Source organism: Neodiprion lecontei, chromosome 2 (assembly GCF_021901455.1).
Source record: "Neodiprion lecontei isolate iyNeoLeco1 chromosome 2, iyNeoLeco1.1, whole genome shotgun sequence".
Taxonomy (NCBI): domain Eukaryota; kingdom Metazoa; phylum Arthropoda; class Insecta; order Hymenoptera; family Diprionidae; genus Neodiprion; species Neodiprion lecontei.
This window is the reverse complement of record NC_060261.1, coordinates 30,375,764-30,395,960: the sequence shown is the minus strand read 5'-3', so window position 1 is coordinate 30,395,960 and position 20,197 is coordinate 30,375,764. Positions and strand designations below refer to the sequence as shown.

The following is a 20,197-nucleotide window of genomic DNA, read 5'->3' as shown; positions in this document are numbered from 1 at the left end:
ACGTTAGGGACCTGCGATGGACCAGCATGCGCTTTGGGCCCCCTGCATGTTATACGCCAGGAGAGACGCGAAGAGGGCTTCTAATTAAGGGCCTAACAAGGCCCACGTGGGAGCGGGAAGAAAGTTGCAGAAATATGGAAGTGATGAGGCCTCGGTTCAGTGACTCCGGTCAAGATCCGATTCTTTTTGATCTACCCGCACAGCATCCGCACGGAATAGACACGCCCAAGCATCTGAGCAATGACTCTTCAATATAGTTCACGTTCTACGTGTATATCTATATTACGATCCGGGCCAGCACTGAAGTTGTGATTTAAGTATTAGTCCTTGTCCAAGCGCTTCCGCTTTGGTCGTGGTACGGCCGCAGATTTGATATTTTTCACCGTACGTGCAATCTCCGACTAGTGAAAATTGTTTCGAGCTGTGGAATAAGTCGCCGCATCACGTAACGCAAGGACATTAATTTATTTTCAAGATTATTGCTACGCCGTCTTACTTCCGAGAATATATCACTCGCCCCGAGATCAGGGACCCCAAAACCGACCTCCGGGAGTCTGCCGGACCTCGTAGTGGATAATCTCGTGATGATCCTGCGGTGGATGATCGGTCAAATAATGTGGCACGCGTTTCAAAGTTAAATACCGGACGCCAACGTCGTAGGGCCGCGTTATTTTCCTTTCGAGAACTCTTTCTCTTTTCATCTCTTACCGTGCCGTAACGTTGCGTGGAAGAAAAGCTGAACAGCTGGATCGTTTTAGCTGAATTATACGAATATCAATGCACAGAAAACTTGGAGCCAAAAGTGTCAAGCTCTGATTTTCCGATATTCAGTATTTATTATCGAGTAAGAAATGCGGTATTCAAGGATTTTCATCGCTTATAAATACGATTCTCAGAGTCGGATTTTCTTTCTCACTAGTGGTAATTCCAGGTCTACATGACCGTGTAGGTAACAAGTTGCGCCGATCTTTATTGCCCAGGTAATTAGGCGCAGCCTACTTACGCTACATTGCTCCGCGGAATGGATAAGCCGATCCACGAGTGTTTACGTCCGTGGTCGATATGACGTTGCAGAATGCTTGCTACAGCCGTACTCTCTTGGGGGTCCCGGTCGTGGGCCCACCTCCCGGGGGACAACATGTGTCGGTATCCCTCGTTCCCGACGCCGCCTCGATCCCGCCGCGCACGACCGACTCTTTCAAGTACCCGACGCTGAACCGTCGCCGCCGACGACGAAGACGACGACGACGACGACGTCTTGCCCCGTGCTGCACGCAATATCCGTATACCACCTACACGCGTGTAGTTCAGTCACGGGCGAAAAGAGATACAGCGAGGTTACATCCACATGGATAGCGGTCGTGCAACAACCGGACAACCGCGTTGACCAACCCTTTTACCGGTGTTCTTACGCCGCCGGGATTTGGATCTCAATAACCGTGATGCTTTGGGATTAGACATCGATGACGGTATGGTAAAAGAAAAGAGTTATCGCCCTTTTTGTCAAGCTTTCGTCATGAAAAGTTGAGCAACTATTCCCAAGAGCCGCAGCTGGCTGAACGTTTCGTACACCCAAATGCGGATTAGTTTCAGGATGCATTGTGTAAGTGGAAATGTGCTAATGAGAGAATTTAATGAACTCAAGGTATTATCGTGACTTTGAAATTTGTGACACGATTGGTCAGACCTGAGCCAGTTGCAAACTGTCCTGTCAAAATTGATTTGGAGATTATCGCGCACTCGAGGATAGAGACATTTCCCATATGTAACTCGTTGAAAATACTATATAGAGGATTCAACAAGTCGTACGGTGACTTATAACAATAGATATTCCCAGCCCTATCGACACCATGATTCTCACCTGCTGCCCGCAGGTGTACGTGGGTAGCTCCAATCTTTTGACGGTGTAACGTAGCTTGCTCCGTATATATTTACGGTACAAACACACGAATATGTGCGTTCGTATACTTTTGCATATCTATACATATATATTATATAATATATACACGATGTCCCTAGAATTCCTATCTACGACAATATCCATGCCGGGACGAAATGGCGACACACCTGTTGAGTGTCCGGACTTGTAGATAATTTTTCAAGCTGATTTCAAATCCATTCCGATCTTGTGGGTATCATCAGAAATGATGTTCAAAAAGTCAGCACCCCGAAGCTGTAGCGACGAATGTGATGACACCTTATTTGAGCCGGTGAAAAACTTGTTATTACAATTGTCGCTTCTTGGTTGACTTCAAATTATAAAACTGATGGGAATCCAATTGGCAGGAAAGTCAAGATATCGACGATTGGTGACGGTCAGGAAACATTGAATTCAATATTGAAAAGCCACTTTTCCGTGTTGCAGGCTGGTCTCGGCAAAACAAATCTCGGGATCACGTTTGACGTGAAAAAATTAAGTGTAAATAAATAAATAAACGTCTATTATACCGACGATCGTATTTATTCTGTCCAGAGGGATGCGAAGGTTGGCAGTTACTTGTGCACGTATGCGCTTGCAGTATCGAACAATTACTGTATATTATTCGATTGGAGTTGAGCGCAAAATCACATACTGGCGCCACGTGCGTCTGGTCTGGATGTTTACCAGCTCAGGGAGAGTAAATCCTCCGTTCCTCCCCTGGTGCCTCCTGCGCCGCCGACTCGCCATTAAGTCAATATTATTGTTCACTGGCTAAAAGTAAATTCGGTCATTCCTCAAGATAACAGTCGAGTGCCGATCGAGGATAAAGATATAATGGACCATTCCCGCGTGCACGGTATGCCTATCCATGTTTATATTCATGTACACCCTCATCATCCGTAGCTACCAGATAGTAACGAATTTAACTCAACATCCGTCACGTATAGATTTCATTCTACCATACCCGTGGACCTAGGCTCGCAATTGATATTCCCGTCGCAACTGAACGTCAAAATTGGTGTCTCAATGCATTACTTATTGTATACACACACACACTTTGAAGCGAGGATGAGAATCAGGCCCTACGTGTCAAGACTGACGTGCCAGACGCGTTGGAGTTGCCTGGATCCATGGCTAGCGATTCCGTTGTCTCGAAGGTATGGAAAAAAATGACCAAATAGAAATTCGTTTTCGGAAGCAAACGCGACCAAGTCTCTTTTTCGTTCTGAAATTACGCTTTTCGCTAACGATACAACCAATAGCTGTATCAATTTCCTACTGGGACACGGTTACAAATCCGAATCACAAATGGCTTTTGCGAGGGTTGCTTCACTGTCAGATTAACCATTTTTTTTTTTACCGACGGCAAGCTAGCTGTCCGTAAACGCGTGCCGAACTCGACCAATTTTTCCCGAGGTATAAGGCCGTGCCCTGGTCGTTTTCGACGTGACGTATGCATCTCCAAATATCGAAGATCACCTATCTCCCACTATATACACTGTTCTGAACAAAAATACACTGATACATTTTCCATTGACGCAGAAATAGAGAAATGGTACGGGTTCTACGAAATCGCAATAGTAAATTCGTAGGATTCATGCCATTGCTTTAGTTCTGCGTCGAATGAAAATGAATTGGAGTGTTTTTGCTCAAAATTGTGTAGAGAATGGGGCTGTCAGGCCCTTCTTCGCGTTTGAGATACGTAGGACTTTGATATTTGGCGACGTATATACCAACGTCGAAATCAACCAGGACCCCACAAGTCCTCCGGATAGTTGCTGGGTATCAGCTAACATGTGAGTTAGCATGTCCGTCGTTGGAATATCGCTCCGTTGTACGATTGAAGAAGTAACGTAGTAAGATTAAAGTATACGAGCGCCGAACATCGACACCCTGCTGCTGGTATAGAAGAATTCGGAAGTGAGGTAGAGAAGCGTTTGACACCCTTTTCTCGGTTTTCTTCTAAAACCGACAATTTTCAGGATATAAAATTAAAACCGGGTGACTCTAGTGACAGATACACGTGTCCGGGCGTACATTTTCCATGGATCCTCACGCGTGAGCTCGTAAGTGATGAGCGCCCTGGGTCGTGCTACGTGGAGCCTCGGGGCTTTGATGTTTCCGCACAAAGGCCGCCTGCACGCCCGGCAGTGACCGTGGCACCGTATAGAGCGATATACGCGCCTCGAGTTACACGCGCACACGCACGCACGCACCAAGGGTGCGCGTATCCACGCGTATCCATTATGCGTATAACACGCGAGCGCATCCCTGACGCGTGTATATTCGTATGGGTATGCATATATTGTACCGCGATGTATGGACCACTGTACTCGCTAGCTCATTCATTCATCAAATTAGTTGTATAATTAGGCTCTCCGCATATATTACCCTATGCATATGCGTGCCTCCGTATAGCTAAGGCTAAAATGGCGATGCGCCTGCACGCGGTAGACCCTTGCACTTTGTCCTAGAATATCCATCTGCTCTGAATGTCTCTTACGCCTTCGTACAGAACACTGCCGCGGGACTAGATATATAATACGCTTTTACTTGTTTCTTGGTAAACGAGCCGAGGCGAAGATTTTTATTCGACTGTAGTAAAGGTATGCAATTTTTAGACACACGTTTACAGATTTAAATGATTTGCGAAAACGTAAACGGCTAGTTTCATCGATTTTTAGAATTGTCGGTGTTTTTTGCTTGTACTCTTTGCACTCTCGTATTCCTTGTACGCCATAAGTTCGGAAAGATTAGATTTTTTTTCTACTTTAATTGATCGATTTTAAACAATTTCAACGTCTAATATGCATAGATTGAAGAGAATTTTGTCCATTGTTGGTCAATCACATTTATATATATATATATATAATTGTGTCGACGTTTCGGTATATTGCCAAATTGAAAAATTCAGGTTTTGTTTAAATCTTCTCAACACTTTTGCTGACGTATAATTTCATCTCAAAGGGTATAACATCTGGATTTTTGTTTTCAGTTTTTTTTTTTTTTTGATACGCTATATCTTAAACCAATACAAGAATACTAGGAAAAGTAAATTTTCTTGGTTCTAAATACTCGCAAGTTCAAAATTATCCTTCAAACATCTGAAAATTACACAGCATTAGATGACCCTGTTTACTTCAGCTCATCCCAAGCTATTTATTCTTTGTGATAATATATTCCCAGAATCGTATAAAAGGGTTTCTCACTTATGCAATGAAAATTTACGGAGTAAAAAAGTCGGGGCTGAATAAAAGAAATACCCGACACCTGCAGGAATTTTGGTGCCAGGTAACAGCCGAAACCAGGATTGTGCGCCCACGCTGTCTTCGCGATCAACGCGTGCTGTGTACGTATGTGGACATGCAGGAGAGCCAGGACGATGAAGAGACTCCCACTCCCCTGCCCCCACCCCACTTGCCTCCGGAGAGGTGGTCCACAGGGTACAGCCGACCGCCTCCGCGATCTCTCATCTCCCATCTCCTGGTGGCAGTGTCTCTCAGTGCGCGAGGCCGATCCCCTCGCAGCTGCCAACCGCGTTCAATTTCGTCCTCCGAGTGCGAATTGCGATTAATATTTGGCGTTGATGGCTGTATCGGTAACTTGGTTATATTCACCATGAAAGGCTGGTAGAGGGTTAAAGCGAAAATTTATCGGAGGAATCGTTGATGCGAAATGGGCAGGATATCGGATAACGTATAAATTTTTCCATGTAAAAATATAATTTTATCGGTAAGACAAGGCGCGCAAGAGTCGCCGAGCGCAAGACGATTGCATTGGAGAATCTCGTTCGGTGATACGGTAACATGGATGCACGTGGGTAGGAGTACATCACGCATCTTTCAAATACATAGCTAACTGATTGTGAGTGGGAATTAATGAGCGAGTTAACAGATACTGGAGTAGACGTTTGTGTGTGTGCGTGCGTGTATGTGTGTGTGTGCGAATCCTATGAACCGTTCGCGTTACATGCCGTTACGGGGATGATAATGACTCGCCCAGAATTAAACTCGTCGTTTCCGACGTATAGGAGGAAAATGAATGCTTAAATAACAGTAGAATTAAATAATCAGACGATTCTCGTCGCGTAGCCGATTGTCAAGTCTGAAACGCGCTTGCGCGCACGCTATAAGTGTATATATATATGTGTGTGTGTGTACGTGCGATGTGCGTGGTTGTGCGTTACACAGGGTCTCAACTCATCTTTGCCAATTAAAACGGGATCCAGTAAATTTTATTCGGTATATTCGCATTGCCGGGTGTCAAGTATACAACCTTAATTCAGTTACCTACTAATTTCACCCCTGTATGGTCACAATGAGATCGTTCGATTTACATCGCGAACTATCATCGTGAACCGCGTAGAGCGCCATTTTAAACTTGTACCTAGAAGCGGAAGCGAGACTGTCTCCATTGAGTTTAATTCTTCTGATCGACCCACCGATTAGTGTATAATATTCTTCATCGTTGGAGTTGGGTGCCGTCTCGCACCTATGCTGTGATCCAAAATTCAAACAAACCTAGTTGACGTTACACAACGCATCCTTTGCCCATGGAGGGAGAAGCTGCAGGACCATCCAGTGGTCAGAAGAACACGTTGGATGACGCGGTTGGAAAATTGCTACAAGGTATATTGACTGACGATTATGGGGGACCGATATGGGTTTACTTTGATACAATGGAAAAATTGCAGATTATTATTATTTTTTAAAGAGCTTGAACTTCTCAGACTACATACATGATCAAGATCAGTGATTTTTGGGAACGCTCAGGTCTGCTCAAACTCGTATTAGTTGACATACCATAAACATTGATGATTATAGTTGTAGAGGAACGATGGTAAGACCGTTTCTTTAGCTACGTAACTTATAGTCGCTGCAACATTCCAAATTCATTTCCACCTACTGTGGGTGCAAGAATATTTTAACGTATACGATTAAGCAAGTCCCGAGGAAGCGTGATTTTTTCAATATGTATAGTTCAATTTTTTGACTTCAATTGAAGTACCTTTGCCGCAGAATTTTTTATTCCCATATTATTGGATTATACGATAGAAGTTTCTTTTCTGGAGAGCTGAAGGTCTCCTGAATTTAAATTAGAATCACACGATGATCAACCTGGAAAATTACGACAATTAATACAGAGTACTTGTGTCTAAATTCAAACACGGTCCTTAGTTCATTCCTATGTTCACAAAACTATCATCAATTGTTAAACGACTTGATCAATTTACACTTAGAATTCATAGATTCAGCTTGAAAAGGGCTGAATCTTCACTCGAGATTTTTTTACTTGATTTGAAAAACGAGTTTTTTAGGAAGCACAACCTAATGACAACGTCAGACTCAAATCACGCCGGTCCTCTTATTACAACGTATACGTGTAATTGATACTCTTCACTGTAACTCACCCCTCGTTCGACGGTTGTTTCACATCTGTAAAATGGACATACGTAATTTCGTGTGCACGATGAACGTGTAATTCTTCATCCGTTTACATGCAATCGTTCAAAAGACTAACTACCTGACGGCCGTGGCAAATCCATTCAGTTCACCCTTATCTTAGCGTGTAATTTCTCCCAGGGGCATGAATTTATAACTGACGCTGTACCGCAGCGCGTCATTTGATAATTGTGTATGGAAGGATGTTAGATAAAAGTTTTTCAGGCTATAAGTTACCGATTTTTTGAACATCTCTCGTGGGATTTCTACTGTTTATTTTAGACCTAAATATAATTAAAATTCAAAAATGTTCGAGCATAAGTTGGCAATAATATGTCTAGGATAACACCAGCAAAGTTACTTTATCTCGACTGCCTCGGTATTACCCAAAAATAAAAATGTCATTCTCTGTCAGCTATCTCAAATTCAAACACAATCTACAGCGTTTGATGAATCCAGAATTTTCTCCACCGTCAGATGATGGACGAGATTGAAGTTAGCAACGTTATCGTAACGAAATATTGGGGAAAACATCACTATTATCTTAATTTTGCAACGATTTTGGAGGAACTAAAATTTTGAAATATGAATGCGTTTTGTTCTATTACGATTTACTGAATTGCACACGATTCCGAAATCGCGAAACGACGATTTTTCCTTGGCACCAATCGTTACGATAACATTAAATTACTAACTAATTCAACACGATGATGATGGACCGTATGCTGAACTCGGACTTGAAGTAAATTCGCGCAGGTGTTACAGCGTGTCCATTCTTGAAGAAAACTATCTTCAACCAGCGTGTGAAGAGTACGCATAGCGACAATTTTTGTGACTGCAGTTTTTTCTCGAATGCACCGACACGCGTGGGACGCCGGCTCGTGCATATGGCAAAGAAATGCAGTTTTAGAAGGAGTTAACGTTATAATACCTACAGCGAAACGCGAGTAGCGTGATATATCTCCGGGCGCGCATCTTCATTGCGTCGTTTAGCAGTGGCATTTTAATTGGCGTTGAAAGGCCGGCCTGCACACGTCGCCAGCCATTGCTCTTCGCTCTCCATCGGGCAGCGCAGATTTACCCCGGTGATACGAACGACGTACGAGATGGCCGCCCGGGTCCGGGGATGATGCTGCCGTGCCTCGCAGACGCTAGTTGGTACCGTTCGGGATACCCGGAGACTTTCAAGGCAGGTGCTGCGAGTCGAGCGCGACCAGGATCGCGGTACCGCGGCGCTAATTACGCGCGGACAGATTTAAATCTGACACATCTTGGCCTCGCAAGAAATTATGTCGTACCTACCTATATTTCGTATAACGCGAACGTTCGTTAATCTTTCGGCCCGACGGGCGTCGATGATACCGTTATTTTACGCGTCAAACCGCTCCGTGAACTCACGTCATCCTATTTCATCATTAACTTGCGTTATACACTTTTTTATAATAAACATTCGCCTCCCATATTTCACGTCGTCGCGTAACGCATTACCTATGCCTGTACATGTACACCGTGATCGATGGATCTAGTTCTTTTCTCAAATTTATCAAAGCAACGGCATTTTGCAATTTGAACAAAGTCGCGAGGGTAAAGTTATAGAAATAAGAAATAATCATTATTCTCCAATCGGTAGTAATTATTGTTGGAGCAGTGTAGAAGTAAGCGTCGATCTTTATTGGATATTTTTTTACTCCTATTCTTATTTATTTATTTATTTTCATCGAGTAATGGGGTTGATATTGTTGTCGGGACTTCAACATCGTGGAGTTGAAAATATTTCCCAATTGGTAATTTTTGCAAATTCGTCGGATGAAAATAGTTACGGAAAAATTGGAAGAAATTCAAATATTCTTTCACCGCTGCAGCAGTTTCTTTGATCAACTGACCATTGAATATTTCTATGGTTATAATGTATGGAAGTGCAGCCCGCTTACGCAAGTATAAAAATTGTGCATTACACCGTGCAGAGGGTGGATGGGTGTTTCTCGTGTGTACAGAGTGTACGTGAATGTACCTACACCATGTTAATTGGGCCAATGTCTATTTCGATAGTTCGAAACGGTTTAAGACAGTTTGAGAACGGATTTGGTTCTTTTATCGCTCCTTGGCTAAATATTTAAAGTTACATCAGGAAACAGAGGCTCCCTGTCTGCCAGACATCTCGTAAACTGCCGATTTATGGACGCCTTTCGTATAGAAGTCGGTGTATTTTTTTTCTCACCGATTTTTCAATACAGTTAAATCGTGAAAAATCTTTCATCTCCAAACTGTCAAACGTTATATATATATGTATATATTTATATTTTGTATCACAAATGACGACTTAAAACCATCTACATATATCGATAAATACATATACATTACAGAGGCAAGAATAAATGTACAGACACCTATTGCTCGGCAATATTTTTTTAGCAACTAAAGAGAAAACAAACAAAATACTAATCGACTCGGCCTACTTTGGACTTCGGTGTAAAATTCTGAAAAATAGGTGGCCGAAAGTAGTCACATGCTATTAGAGATAAAACGGAACAGCGGACTTTTTTCTCCGTAGATAATTGCGCAGTTCCGAACAAAGTCAGTAAATATCTGTTTTGTAACACTGGCTGAAAAGTTGAATAAAATAAATTAATTTTGTATCAACAAATATCATCGATCGATCAGGCACCATCGCTTAGTTTCCTTGACAAGATTGATTAATCGAGCTCTGCGTTTGCAATTTTCACCGGGGAGGGGTTTTACAAGAATATTACCAATATAATAATTTCAGGTAACCCTGGCAAATTTAGGTATATACAATATGCACATGTAACAACGCTTCGATATGATCTTTTTGCATCGCGTGACAGCGAGTAAAGTTATTCTCAACATTTCGGCAATCCTTTGGAGGATTTCCGCGTACGGGAACCCCGTCGAGGACCTCCTTTGATGAAAGAAAACCGACAGAGATGCCGCCTCGGCCATCCGTGACCCCGTGGTAATTAGCTACCGTGGCACGCTCCTCGGAGGGGTGGCCATGGGCCACGGTGACAGCCGGGGAACTTGCCGGAATACTAGGCGAGGAGAGCCTAATGATTCTTGGTGGGGCAATTAGGGGCGAGAAAACCACTTTGAAGTCATTTTCGGTATTACATGTCGCATGCAGCTTTGCCACGAGGATAGGTACGCACGACAAAACATTCCCGAGGACGTGCGGTTAAAAAATTATCGCCACATTTCAAGGCCAACGATCGGTGCCATTCGATATCATCCGCCATTTCTGAAAAATTGTTGACAAAGCTCGCATCTGCGCTCCACCGCAGGGTGAGCAGATTATACATTATAAAAGCAGGTGTGCACGTACAAGCATATTAGTAACCGGTGTTATCTCGTTTCGCTCGCGGCGCTTCCGGATGATGATGCAATCGTAGACTAAGGGCGTAAAATCGACTATGTAAAGTCAGTATCATGTACGTGGAACAGGGTATGATTATATCTAACCTTATAGAATTGAGATTCTTTGGTAGACTCCGGATTTTTAATCTCGCAGTTCACGTTTTAATTAAAACTGTTTCCGTTAAGTTTGCTTTACTGGTCACTGTGATGTAAGAACGTTCTAGTCTTTGGTGTTTTTCAGAGAATTCAAAACTTGTACGATGTCTACGCGTATACTCTAGAGTATACGTGGAGAGCGAATGATAATGCTTGATTATATCGCAGGTTACGACTGGACGCTTTTACCAGTCACATCGAAAGCCAGTGGTCGCCGGGGTGGCCACATTAAAAGACCGATGAACGCTTTCATGGTGTGGGCTCAAGCAGCGAGAAGAAAGCTCTCCTATCAGTATCCGCATCTCCACAACTCGGAGCTGTCAAAGACCCTCGGAAAATTGTGGCGGTAAGAAAAATTTCGCAGTTTCCTAATTTTCGTTTCAACAATACGATCTTGCAGGGCGCAGAGGCGAAATTTCAGTCGTCCACCTTTAACTTCATCCCATCTTTTACACTTAAACTTTTCTCCAACCGACAAGCGCGTGTATAATAAGATTGTATTTGTATAAAAAACGACGCGTGGGCGTCGGTTATTTTTCTTCGCTTTTTTATAATTTCTTCGGTACACACAGCGCGTTGTACAACTTTCCAATAAAATCTCCGTTGAAATTTGGTAACTTTCATGCGCGTCAAGCCCGCCGGCTCACTTGAGGTACACAAGCGGAACGGTATGATGTTATAAGTGCTCCAAGTATCTCAACGGGTCGAGAGGCGGCTTCTCCGATTCCAGTGGAAGTTATTCTCGTAACGCTTGACAATGGGGTTTCGCAGCGATGGGGGGCCGCGCTGTTTGTACCAGTTGTACCCGTTCTTTTCGCAGAACTTCACCGCGGACGCTTCATCCGGAAACCTGAGGGGCGCCAACGAAGCTTCTGGATCGGACCTGAAGAATTTCGGAGCAAGTTTCAAGCTCATCTTTACACACTCGAAAACTCAATAATTATTGGATATAATGGGACGTTTGCACCGCAATTTCGGTTGCTAGGTCGATGTATAGTCTATGAATCAGATGGTCTAACTATTGATGTATCCATTTTAGCGCACCTATGGACCAGCCTGTGGTTATTTGGCACTGTTTACTCTTTACCGCTGCTCAGCTGCTCATCCAGACTACAATTCGTTTTACACGATACGATATACTTTGTACAAACAATTTTTAAATCATTTCAACTCACGAGCTTGTCCAGCCCATGAGTGGATTCATCCAATTCTTTCCCGGTTCCCAAGATGCTTCCCAGTGGTAAGTGTGTGCGGTTCCAGACATGGTCGCGTACTTTACCGTACAACGAATGTAGAGTGCCTTTGAACATCTGAGCCCATCCGGAACCCCGTTAGTTGTTGCCGCGCATTCCTGCGCAATGGAGGAAGGAAACTGAATCTTCGTTTACAGGTCAACAATGGTTTATACATTCGATGCCTTTGCAATTCTGGGACTCAAAGTGCGTCGTGAAGCGGAGGGTGAATGTGCATTTCCGGAAAACATTGTACACGCGGTGTAAATCTTTCCATTGCCGTACGTATCACAAAAATTGAATGTATGCAAGTCGGAGTGCTAGCGCTCTTACACACTAACTACACAAGTGGGTCTTATTCTACTTTGCTATATCTTATTATAGTGAGTCACCGGACTCTTGTGTGACGTGAACCTTCTGGCAATTTATCCTGGTCCCATGTGCTCAGGGAAAAATTACTGTTTTATACACCTACGATAAACGTACGGTAAATTCGGTATTCGTTATACTGAAAATCCTTAGGTGACTCCACCTCATTCCGTTCCACATTCAATTTAGAACAGGGTAATGGGGGAACCTGGAACTTTTTATTACAGAGTTGATTGTTGAATTTGAATTTTCCCGTAAAAATTTTTCCTATGCGTATGCAGCATGTCCTTATCAAAATGTATGGTTGACGTTGATACAGAGGGGATGAGAGACGGGAGAGACTGCCTGAATCACTCACGGGATACTCAACGTCAATTCTAATGTTGCCGGATGATCTTTCGAGTGCCTCGAGCTTTTCGCAATCTGCTGTTGCCCACTCTGGATCTAGCATAGGTGCTTCGTTGACACACAATGCCTCGTCGATACTTGAACCCTGGCGTACTGCACCAATGTTGTCAATGGGGAAGACAGTCAGACGCCATGCAGGACCAAACTTTTGGCGATACAACGTTTTGAAGATTTAAAGACTAATTATCATGTGAACTCCGGTAGCCAAAAAAACTGTCGAATCACACAAAGTAGAATTTTATTTGACTTTTAGAATAGCACTTGACGTTCGCATACCTTGTCGATTAAACTATTGATTTTCAAGCAGCCTAGCGGACAATTAACGGCACGTCGATGCCACCGTAGAATATTCATTGAAGTATTTATGGGGATTCTGGAAATCACGGTGCAGATGACGGCAGTAGACTGTTGGGTAAAAAATTTGAAATCGGAGGTATAGATCGTATAGATCATTCAAACATCTGTCTTTCATACGTTGCAGTGTGTACAGTTCCCATGCCAACGAACATCGATTCCGAATACCGCGCGCTGTTTGGTGTACCCTTCGACGATGAATATATTCATGTCATTCATCTCTAACATCACTTAATATACTTCGTTTTCGAAAGATCAATATGAATTATTGGAATTAATTTTTATCACGTCGTTATATGCCCAATATTTCCAACGTCTAAAGTGAAGTCTGCAAATAATTTTTAAATCCAAATCTGCGTGGATAAATTATTTTTGGAATCATAATTTGTGTTCTGTGACACCAGTGAGTCTCTTACCCTAGCCTTCGCAGCTCATCTACTATTCGATAACGCTAAGATCTTACAGCATTGAAATAATATCCAATCACTTGTTTATCATAAATGCTTAGGTGTTCTTTACAGTGGTAATATTTCGTAATTTTTTTTTTTTTTTCTTGTTTTTTGTTCAAAGAATCTTGAGTGACAGAGACAAACAACCGTTCGTCGAAGAAGCGCAAAGACTACGAAGCGCTCACAAGAAACAGCATCCTGAGTACAAGGTACATGATACAAGTATTATTTAAATTTACACACACGTGCATCACATGTAGATACGCGGGTACAGTATAACGAGTAAAAGTCGCATGAAACATTCCGCATCGATTTCTCGTCTCGATTACAGATTTTATTATTATACGTTTGATGCATCGTGTGCTGAGATATCACTTTCATTTTGCTTACCAATTACGTCCCGTTCTCTCTTCCACCTATCGAATCATGAACCGGTCCAATCCCGAATCTAGTGACTCCACACTGTTCTACCAGTCATAGTCGAAAAGTATAACGGTGTAACAATACGCGAATCAATTACTTGTTTCAGTATCAGCCGAGGCGAAGAAAGCAAAAATTGGCCGAGCAGGCCGGCATGGTGCTTGCGCAATGCATCGTCCCAACCACAACGAGCTTCGACTCACCGACTGGATCGACGGGAGACTGCGCCTATGGACGGCTGTTGTATCACGAAGCCGGCAAGGCTTACGACCTACCGACGTCGTACTACGCGGCTAATCCGTCGAGGACATACGGAGATCCATCAATGGTGCCATCCAACCTACCGCCACCAGTAAAGTTCCCGCAGCGACCCGACCACGATAAGGTATACGCCGAGAAGCAAGCCTACGACGGTCAGACGCAGCCCCCAAAGTACGAACTACCAAAAACACACCCTGATTCCAAGCGTCAGGACCTGTTGCACGCTAGGTATCTCCATCATCATCATCACCATCACCATCATCGTCACGAAGAAAACGGCGGTGTGCCAAAGTTCGTTGAGCCACAGCCGAGAGCCTACGATCTACCGAAAATTACGGACGCGATGAAGACGTACCCAGAGAACTTGAAGTACCCCCATGACTCCAGCGCGGCGATGAAGCCGTCTTACACGTGTTTCCACAGCGATTACCACCCCCTCGAAGGTTACGCCGCCGCTCACAGCGACGGTGATCATCAGCCTCAAGGCGTTCCTCCAGGGCACTCCTTTTACCCCTACGTAACAGCCGCGACCTCGATTGCGCAGCCCCCTTATTACATGGGCCCCCGATAACTGTGCCCGGGTGATCGACAAGTCACTTCATCTTGCATTTGAATTCGAGTTTTTACGAAGAGTTCAATCTCGTAGTAAAGGAATATATGCCGTTTTCGAATATTAAAATGTCACTGTTACGTTAGGATGTAAATCCCACTTCATCGCAAAGTGTCACTGGAGCTCAAATCGTGATCTGACAATCCGATTTATTAGACTTCATAATATAAAATAAGTTTTAGAACTTTTGGAGAAATGTTTAAGCCAGGGCTAATTAATGAGCATAAAACTTTTATTGTTTATAAAACTCACACTTGTCAAAAAATGAAATAATTCCCAACACGATATACCACTCCTTTCGAACGTTTTACATTACGTTTACGCACTTATGATTGCGAAAGTAATGTCTAGATATTGTGTACGGATGTATTATTTTCCGATGTAGAATTGAATCCCATTGTCAAGTTTTGGGTCGGGAAGATGAAAATAAACTCATTCGCCTTTGGCTAAAATAAGAACCGCATGCCGTGTCAAACCATTATTTTTCGTGCGTCACGTCTTCGTAGGAAATATATGTGGCGTAACATCGTAGATAAGGTAAGGTGAATGATGCCTGCAAATGTGATGTTCTTTTATAAGATTTACTTCATCTGTAGAACTAAAATACATCGGGATAGGGCAAAATTATGTAGTGCGAAGAATCCTTACCTGAGCAAGCATCTGTAGCGACTTTTTTACCGCATCTTACGAACACGATTTCAACACAGGTATGATCCAATAAACTAAAATCTAGTACCTAAATGCCTGATTGCTTGAAAGGACATGCGATTACTTGCTTACATGCAACTTCCAGGTAGAAGATCTTGGATTTTGTGGGATCAGTAATTGCGAGCAGAAAAATAACACGATATGTTCCGTTTTTCGATTGTCGCTTCTAATCCATTGCTGGTAATCAATTCATCTCGCGAAATTAGGTCGATGAATTGTGGAGAAGGATTGATTCTAGCATGACTCGGAATGGATCAAAATACGACTGAAAAAAATTCCTACGTTATGCATACTTGCCACGAAAATGAGGATTAGATTATCGAAGGAACGACAGCTGAGTAAAAGAAGAAAATATGAATAAATTCAATTTTTTTTTTTTTAACTGTAAGTTTTGATCCGTTACTCACAGCAAGTTGACATTGTACGCAATGTATTTCTTTGACAAAATTACGTCGCCGTGGTGTAACAAATAATTGGTTCAAAGCATTGTTCAAAATCGACGAACTTTCGAGTAAAAAAATACAAAGAAGTTGCTTTCTTATGTCGAAAAAATTTTTCGCTTCAGAATCGATATGTTTGACCCATTCTAGTCTGATTTGAATCTCAAAAACGCAAGAAAGACCTCATAGAAAGCAAAGGACCAGCACCAAAAAAATGATGAAGGAAATCGTTTGATCTTCGTTTATAACTCTTGATCCCTTGATCACAATGGATTTGGAGCGCGTCCAGTGGATTCCTTCCGCAAAATGACGTCGCTATAGTGCTTCAAAGAATTGATTCCAGCATTATTCAAAAGCGTTAAAATTTTGAACAAAAATACAGAGAGGTAAGCCTTGCTTTGTTTTAATCATAATATTTTTCGTTTCAGAATCATTTCTACGACATTTTTAAGATTAATTGGACCCAAAGTAATACGAAATAGACAACTAAGAGAGGAAAGTACCAGGAGCAAAGAAATTGCCCAGGAAAAGGGCGAGAAAGACAATTGAAATGGTGTAGGACCAACAGCTGACAAATTACGAAAAACATTCGGGGAAATTTATTTATTAATCGATTTTTTAATACAGATTACATGAAATGGTAACAATATAATATCGTTCACATCGTATCCTGCAGAGATACATTGCACCTGTATGTAGGTCAGAACTTAAACTATACTTACATACTACACAAATAACCGTCTCATGTACCAGTTATCAGATTCTACTTAAGGTGGTTCTTCCGCACAGGGACTTATTACGTGGGTGCCCACCATGAGCCCAATGTCAAATTAAGAATTTACGCATAATTGTCATTAAATCGATACGAATATGAAGTATAAATTTGTTATGAATAATATTGTACTCAGTATTTATGAATTAGACAAACAAAAATTGTGATTCAAAAATGGTCTTGTTTTATGCGTTGATATGTTCCTGGGAAGTGAGAAATGTTGCAGCGTTACCATCTTCTTTCTCCGACTAAACACCTGATCTATCTCTGTTTAGTTTGTATGCGTTGTTTACGTCGTGAAAATTGTATTTTTGGTAGAAGTAATATTGTATTTAACATGGAAAAAAATATGTTATTTTATCCTGAAGGCCATTCAATAAGTACGTTTGCTCCCTCCCCCACGACACGAAATCTCATGACACTGCCATCCTTCCCTATGCACGTCTCATAAAGCTAATAGGTTGACTGAGGAATATAAAGACAGTTACTCTAATGGATTTTGGTGTGACAACCGAGAAGCGTCGTGCGCTTACGCCCCCTGAGATGTTCCAACGGTAGAGTTGAGAGCTTATTGCAGAACATCAGAGAGTCACCGATTTCGACACGATGCTGGCTGAATTCACCTTCCGAGTAACACAGTCTTCGCAATGGTAAGTCCAAGACAGTACTTAGCCGTACTTTTAGGCATAGAATCGAAACGCTGTTTTAGCTAGTCGCAAGTGAAGTATCGACGTTGGATAGAGAAGCAGAATTGGTTTCGAAAAGTGCTCGTATGGGAAAAAATTTAGAGTAACTGTAATACATCGCGGATGCGCTAATTTTGGTCGAGATGAAATAGATGCTCCGTATATGAGACCGTATTTAACGCAGTGTCCTAATTTGAAGACCTGAAAAGGTAATTGTCGAGGATTTTTATTTTTTCTTAATAGGGAGAGATGGAACGAAGCTCCTTGAAACTTTGAGTGTATTTTAACACGCATTTGAAAGGTGCAGGCAAAACTTTTTATCATCCAACTGTCGCAAAACGGCAGCATTATTAGCTGACACGTTGACTGAAGGATATATCTTCATTCAACGGCTGACCATCGAAGTGCCTAGCTGCGTGAGTCTGGAATCGGCAGGAAAGATAAAGTGCGTATTTGCTGCTTACATCTGACATGTAAGAACTAAAATCATTATACATCATATCACATCATCGTACATCATACATCATACATAGTATTATCATACACAGTATTAGAGTTCGAAACCAAAGTTTCGATGTTCGGATGTTCGGATGTTCAGGAAGTGACGTCATCAAAAATTTTTTTTCTCTTGACGTCATCGATCTAAAATCAACTAGCCAAATTCCTTAGTCTGGAAACAACCGCGCAGTAGAGCGGACGTATCAGAATCGCGCTCCGCGAATTTCGAGTACCGCGTTCTCTACTTCCTGGACCCTGCGCTCCAAGTCCACTACCTGTTGAAACTAGACTTACAGGACAAGCGCTCCGTAGTTTTTACGCTGCTGGTCCGCTACCTGGTGAAACGCGACTTCCAGGACAAGCGCTACGTGGTTCCTGCACTGAGGTCCGCTTCCTGGTGGAACTCGACTTGCAGGACGAGTGCTCCGTAGTTCTGGCTGTCCAGGTCCTTGACGTGATGAATGTTGACCTTCCGGACTAATTCTCAAGTTTACAAGTTTGATTATTGAAAACGTTATGTTTTGTACAATCAAACCAATATGCATGCTTCAGATAACATTTTGAATCGGAAAAAAACCGAACGACCAGGATCAAGAAATTGCAGTTGGTGTGTAGTTGGCATAGTATAAATAGGAATACATGACAAAATCGTCGTTCAATTAGAGCTAAAATTGCTGTGTGTCTTGTTTCAAATCTGTTAGCACTTGGATGATTGTTCTGTGGTATTTATTGACGAAATTTATTGTCATAAAATATTTGTTGGCAATTGTAATTATATTTGATCTAATATTTATGAAAACTTGTCATGTTTACAAAGAATTATTTCAATTCAGTTTTAGCGCAAGCCCAAATTCAGTAGCTATCAATGCGCTAATCAAATTTCTACAATTTTCATAATTTTCTCATAATGTTCTTGTTCAAAGCTGTCAATAAAAAAACTATATCAATCCTTACACATTATTTTTGATGTGTTCTGATACTAAAAATATTTATTAGAATTCGAGGCGATTACCGGTGGTCGTTGGAGGTGGTTGGTCGTGGTTGGAGGTGGTTAGGAGTGGTTGCGGGTGAATGAGGTGGACAAGGAGGAGGACTAGGAGGAGGAAGACGAGGATTCGTGCACAGTGAGTATAACATTTTTATAATATTTAATGACAATTGATATTACATTTTTTCTACAATTTTTCAAACTTGTCACGTTTACAATGAATTATTTCAATTCATTTTTCGCGCAAACCCAAATTCAGTAGCTATCAATGCGGTAATAAAATTTCAATAATTTCTTATAATTTTCTCATAAACTTCTTGGTAAAATGTGACAATGAAAAAATCACATTAGTCATTGCACAATATTTTTGATGAGTTCTAATACTTGAAATATTTATTAGTATTAGAGGTATGACCCGAGGGGGTCAGCAGTGGTCATTGGAGGTGGTCGGAGATGGTTGCGGGTGATCCAGGTGGACGACAAGGAGGACGACAACTTGTGCACTGTAAGTATAACATTTTTATAATATTTAATGGAGTAGGAGTAGGAGTAGAAGTAGGAATAGGAGTAGCATCAGGAGTAGGAGTAAGATCAGGAGTAGAAGTGGAATCAGGAGTAGGAGTAGGATCAGGAGTGGAAGCAAGAGTAGAAGTGGGAATGGGATGAGGAGCAGGAGTAGAATCAGGGGTAGGAGTAGGATCAGGAGTAAGAGTAGGATCAGGACTAGGAGTGGAATCAGGAGTTAGAGTAGAATCAGGAGTAGAAGTAAGAGTAGGATCCGGAGTAGGAGTAGGAGTAGAATCAGGAGTAGAAGTAGGAGTAGGAGTTGGAGTAGAGTAGGAGTAGAAGTAGATGTATGCGGTGAGGGGCGGGTAGGGGATATTATCATATCAAGTTATCAGTAATAAGCAATTGCGGGTAAAATATTAGCTTACTTTTGTAAGTATTTATGAATATAGCCTCTACGAATATTCATTGTTGGTATGTAAGGTCTGGCAACGTACCTACTTTCTGTAAGAGATGTTGAAGATTTTCAACACAATTATGTTTCAGTTCTGTGCCCCACCTAGTGATCCACTAGTACATATCCTCCGACGTGACATCGCTCCGCG

General features: G+C 42.1%; 1 protein-coding gene and 1 long non-coding RNA gene across 6 annotated transcripts in view; both read left to right on the top strand.

The window, feature by feature from the left end:
• Positions 1 to 15,451, top strand: part of LOC107225613 (transcription factor Sox-14) — a 91,043-nt gene extending 75,592 nt beyond the window's left edge. For 3 of the 4 annotated variants that reach the window (XM_046731039.1, XM_046731038.1, XM_046731036.1), the window contains 3 exons: positions 11,059 to 11,236; positions 13,824 to 13,911; positions 14,232 to 15,451. In XM_046731039.1, coding sequence (XP_046586995.1) covers positions 11,130 to 11,236; positions 13,824 to 13,911; positions 14,232 to 14,954 — 918 coding nt within the window. In that variant the 5' untranslated portion in view covers positions 11,059 to 11,129 and the 3' untranslated portion in view covers positions 14,955 to 15,451. Of the gene's footprint in view, positions 1 to 6,401; positions 6,550 to 11,058; positions 11,237 to 13,823; positions 13,912 to 14,231 lie in introns of those variants that run through there. The other variant, XM_046731037.1, reaches the window with a different exon arrangement.
• A 2,191-nt stretch (positions 15,452 to 17,642) lies between these two features.
• On the top strand, positions 17,643 to 20,197 carry LOC124292826. Of its 2 annotated transcripts, XR_006902760.1 has the most exons (5): positions 17,643 to 17,808; positions 17,901 to 18,044; positions 19,094 to 19,221; positions 19,486 to 19,590; positions 20,139 to 20,197. It is a non-coding gene; the product is annotated as an uncharacterized LOC124292826 (long non-coding RNA). The 2 variants fall into 2 exon arrangements; XR_006902761.1 differs by lacking the exons at positions 17,643 to 17,808; positions 17,901 to 18,044 and adding an exon at positions 18,123 to 18,704.